Genomic DNA, 5007 nt, shown 5'->3' on the forward strand with positions numbered 1-5007 from the left:
AGAAGAGTTTGCTATTTTGTACAATAGATTACCCAAAACACAACCAATAAGGAAGAAGATGGTGAGTGTTTTAACTTCATATGCACGTACAAAAGTAGTGTTTTTGTTGCAAACTTCTCTTCCATTCATACAGGTATTTTAAAAACAAGGTGGGATCTTTACAGTTCATTCAAGAGTGCAAAACTGCACGTGGGCACTGCCTCTTAGTAAATGGTAAAGCGAGCGCTTTTGGATGCAAATGAAAGAACAAACTATATTTTAATGGGTGTTGAGCAATATATTAAAAGGCAAAATTTAAGGATGATCTTAATTTTAAACACACAAATTAATTAATTTTTTAAAATATTACACGTGGACATTCACAGAAGAGTCTCAATCCTCCACCATAGCACTACCTCTAAGGAGGTACTGCTAATACCTCTAAGGAGGTAGTGCTAATAAAGGGTGTGTGCATTTTATTTTTTTTTGCGTTGTACTGAAATCGAAAGTGCCAACAGTGTCCCATGTGGGGTGACTAAGATAAAATCTTGAGAGGACATTCCGGCGTCGAACGAAGGAGTAGGCAAAATTCGTAGGGGCATTCGTGGGAACGTCTGTGCGATACAGATCCGAGGGCCTCAATGTGCGAAGATTCAGGCAATAGTGCATGAAAATTTAGTGCAACTCATTGCATTAGATTTGGTTGGAATGTCCCGCTTCTCTTCCCCCACTTTCACGTCTAACTTCACCGAAATCTGTGAAGTTAGGCGTGAAAATCGAATGCTCCCCTCTAATTGCACAACTGGAAGGTGACTTTTAGGGATGGATGCTATAATCTGCCTACCCGTGAAAGTAGAGACTCCGAAACCTTAACGTGGGAGGATGCCCTCCGAGCTGCACCTGGGCGTGAATGTAGGACAGGGCACACACAACCGTATTATTTTAAAAAAATGCATTGTACTAGAAACATCGTGCCATACGGGGCGACCAAGATAAAATCCTGCGGTTTTTTTTTTTTGGAGACTTGGTAGCTTTTTGTGATTTTTCTTTTTTTTTTGGGGAGACTTGGTAGCTTTTTGTGATGATCTTGTCCAACTCTTCATCTTCATCTTCATCTTCATCTTCTTCAAAACAAAGTGAGCTCAGAAGCTCTGTGTGGCTATGGCGTCCAACCCTAGCAAACGCCCCAGCAGTAGCATCACCCTCCATTACGACCTCTCCTCCTCCCTCCTCTCCGCTGGCCTCCTCCCCTTCCTCCTCCCCAAGAAGCTCCGTCGCTTGCCCCATCTCTTTTGCCGCGTCCTCGAACTCCCCCTCCACTCCGACAGCCCCGTCCGCATCGAAGAATCGCACAACGGTTTCACCTTCGCCATCTCCCTCCCCGGCCTTGTCCCCGAGAATGTCCGTGCTGAAATCATCGAGATCTTGCCCGGCGTCACCAAGATCGTCATCGGCGGAGCTGACAGATTTCGAGCCGTCTTAGACGAGCTCGACATCCTCCCCTGGAGGTTCCGTTTGCCTCCCTGCTCCGTCCCCGAGGCTGCCAGTGCGGCCTACGACGACGGCGTGCTCATCGTAACTGTCCCCAAGGCTTCAGCGTCCCCTTCGGATGGGGTTCTTGTAGATAGGCCTTCTTTGGAGCTAGACAAAGATAACCATAACCAGTCTGGCGGAGATGATTTAAGGTCCGAATCTGACTTGATAGGTTCATCGACTGTGTCTGGAGCTGATAAGGACTCCGCAATTCCATCAAGTGCGGGTGATGCGGAGGTCGTTGGGTCAGTGCGGGAGGATTCTGGTATACAGAAAGAGTCGTTTGATGCAGTTGATAAGGACTCTGTCAGCGTTATCTTTGTTATTCCTAACCAAGTAATCGCTGAGGCGGCGTCCCTACATTCAAGAGTTACTGGAGACGAGGAAGTGCGCAGCAGGCCTATTTCTGTGCACTAAGCGCTGCTTTTATTCGATGTACATAGTTTTTCTGAAGTGTTACTTTATATACAAATTTATAGCTTACTTGTGCGGTGGACGCGAGGATGCATTTTACATTTGTCACACGAGGGACACGTTACCAGTCATCAATACCCGCAAGGGCCAAGTTGTGAGAAATGTTCCTTATGCGTGACATGTTACATCAAGTGGAGCATATAGGTCATCTAAAGTTTTGCCCCTTCTATTTTTCTCCGGAGCACACGGACCTACGCATTATCGTTGATTATCGGCATTCGTGTTGTTGTTTGATCTGATTTTGCTTCAAGATTTGTCCCTAAGGCTTTACTGTTTAGAATAGGAACTGCTTTGGAGTTACTGAATTGTTTACAGGGAACCTCTTCTTTTAAGACGATTTGCACTGTTTCGTGTCAAATGGATTTACATAGAAGCTTATGTATAATTGGGCTGGCTTTTCCAGGCAAGGGATGCTTTCACCTGCGTAGTATGAATGCATGTGCGTGAGAGAGAGAGAGAGAGAGAGAGAGAGTCTTTTATCAAAGAGACTCAATTGAGGTGGCAAGGCCAACAATTTAGTCGCCCTCTTGGCTCTCACCCTTTTGGCTCCGAACTGGGTACAGAGACTTTTATAGAACCAAAGCTTGCACACAAAACACATATACAATCATTCTAGGGGGACAACCCAGTGTAGAGAACGTTTATGACTCACACAGAAAGGTGTACATTCTTTGGGTATCAGGGTGCAGCTGGAGATGTTACCTTTCAAGCGTCTATGCCAGGCTATTTTCCGGTCCATGGCCTTATGGAGATTTCAATGAGCTGAGTGGGGGACTGATTTGGCCATTCCCAACTGTAATCTGTGCGTCAACCCTCTGTCTGAGCTGTCTTGTCTTGGCTTTGGATCCAGATCATGTTTGGGGCCTCGTAGTATGGGGGTCCACATATTGGTGAAAGAACTCTGTGATCGAGCTTTGAGAAGGGTCTGCCAAGGAGATCTGCTCCTATCTTCGTGATCGAAGTGGATGCTCGCGGTGCTTGATTGCCTCATGGATGAAAGCAGCCAAGCATCTCTGGTATGGATAGGAGAGAAACCCAATAACTGTCTCTGAGGCAGTAGAAGCATCCTTGGATCTAATAGTAAATTGGGCACCTAAAAATGAAATGCTTCTCCGACTCAACCTCTTGTATGTCACATAATGGGCATATGTGCCTCTCTCGGGTAGACCCTCTGCCCTGCTACTCTCAATGTGCAGTCTATGTGAAGAGACCCGAAACTGCCCAATAGAGATCCTTAGTGAGTTGGGTAAGTGGATTTGCGTATATCTTGGTGGGTCAATGTAACCCTCCTCTGTAATATATAAACAATCATCCTTGTAGAAGTTGAGCTTCACTGGAAGCTTGCTTGGTCCCACTCAAGTTCGGAATGTGTGTAGCTATAAAAGATCCTCGCGGATGATTTGGTTGGCCTCGTGTGACAGGAGAGGAGAGAATGGCGCGTCAATGCTATACTGGAAGGGAGGAAGCCTATCCATGTGGAGCCCAGCATCTCTGGCCACTTGCTGCTGATAGTGCCATAGAAGAGGACAATTCTAGCCATGGTAATTTGCTGCGCCCGGAAGTGCAGTCCCCGTATCCCATGACTCTGTAGAGGTAGGTGATAACCTGAAATACTGCATCCAGCTGTAGTGGGGACGGACGGCTTGCTGTGGATCATCCTCGATAGCATGAGCACTTGTAGCCGCTCCACACGAGCCCACTCTAAATTTGACAGGTTTGGCCCCCAACAAGGGCAGCCGTACATCCCCACTGGACAGACCAAGGAGTCAAACATTAATCCCTTGGTCTGCAGATCTTGAAAGTGTGAGCGAAAGCACTACCTCTCTAATTTGGTCAATGAAGTGTATCCCCTACTCAAGCAGGCATGTTTCGCGGGTCTCATAGTGAAGATAGGTCTAGAGAAGACAACCCCAAGGTATGTATACGACAATCTCGACAGGCGACCCGTCAAACGTGAATTGCTTCCGATGCATAACGACTCGAGATGTATTGAAGATCATGACCTTGGTTTTACCAAGGTTGACCTTCAAATCATGGGACTCACAAAAGGACTGTAGTGCATCAAGGTGTCTCTGGAGGTCCTTTGTTGATGAAGACAAAAGTGCCATGTCATCTGCATATAGCAATATCCGGATCAACGTGCCAGCTAGAGACCATCCATCTCCCCAATAGTGCTCTTGATCTCATTTGTCCACCCCGACACTGCTCGGACTTTGCCTGAGACTCTCGTTAAGTGCCATGACGGCCTAAATGATCTCTTGGTCATACCCCAATTTGTAGGCGTTAGAGGCGGCGGGCTCTAGGGACCGTATCAAATGCCTTGCGGAAATCCACAAAGCGACAATATATCCTTTGCTTGTGTGCCCTCGCCTTCTCGATGATACACCCGAGTATGAGAATGTGATCCATGGTCCCATGATTACGTCGGAATCTAGCCTGTCCAGTTGCTCTAAGTCCTCGGCACTCTACGAATTGACTGTCCTTAGAATTAAGCACCGATGCATAAATCTTGGACATGACATGTCCGATCATAATGGTCCTATAGTTCTCCGGGCTCATGGGATCCCGTGCCTTGTGGATGGGTGAGATAGGGTTAACAGTCCAAGTGCGTGGAAACCCTAAACAAACAGTTTCATGAAAGAGCTTTGCTAAGATCGGGGCTAGGAGATTAATCCCATATGCAATGAATTCAGTGCAAAGGCCCTCGTGATCTTTCACTCGGCATTATGAAGTTTCGTTACGGCATCCTTCACTCCCTCCCTAGTGAAGAGTGTGCAAGATGTAGGGCGGGGTATATGTGAGGTAAAAAACTGGCTGTTTTTGGGATAGCGTAGAGCGTGCGTGCATAGTTATACCAGATCTGAGTGTCTGTGAGTGGTGAGGGGGGCCACCCCTCTAGAAATTGCCACCAAAAGTCCACAGAGAGAGAGAGAGAGAGAGAGAGAGAGAGAGAGAGAGAGATGCCAAGGATCTCGGAAGAAAAATAATTGCACAATACGGTGATGTGAGATTTTGAGATTT

The 5007-nt window shown here is 46.8% G+C and overlaps 1 protein-coding gene across 1 annotated transcript; it reads left to right on the plus strand.

The window, feature by feature from the left end:
• Positions 1-1064: 1064 nt before the first annotated feature.
• On the plus strand, positions 1065-2267 carry LOC147883377 (uncharacterized). Its single transcript, XM_087399746.1, has one exon. The coding sequence runs from the start codon at positions 1141-1143 to the stop codon at positions 1927-1929; it is 789 nt and encodes a 262-aa protein (XP_087255872.1). The 5' UTR covers positions 1065-1140; the 3' UTR covers positions 1930-2267.
• The last annotated feature ends 2740 nt before the right edge of the window (positions 2268-5007 follow it).

Source organism: Dipteris shenzhenensis, chromosome 28, assembly GCF_047967505.1.
Source record: "Dipteris shenzhenensis isolate YYH24624 ecotype China chromosome 28, Dip_SZ_1.0, whole genome shotgun sequence".
Taxonomy (NCBI): Eukaryota; Viridiplantae; Streptophyta; class Polypodiopsida; order Gleicheniales; family Dipteridaceae; genus Dipteris; species Dipteris shenzhenensis.

Excerpts from the sequence above, each read along its gene's own strand:
- LOC147883377 (XM_087399746.1), top strand. The coding sequence starts at position 1,141 with ATGGCGTCCAACCCTAGCAAACGCCCCAGCAGTAGCATCACCCTCCAT.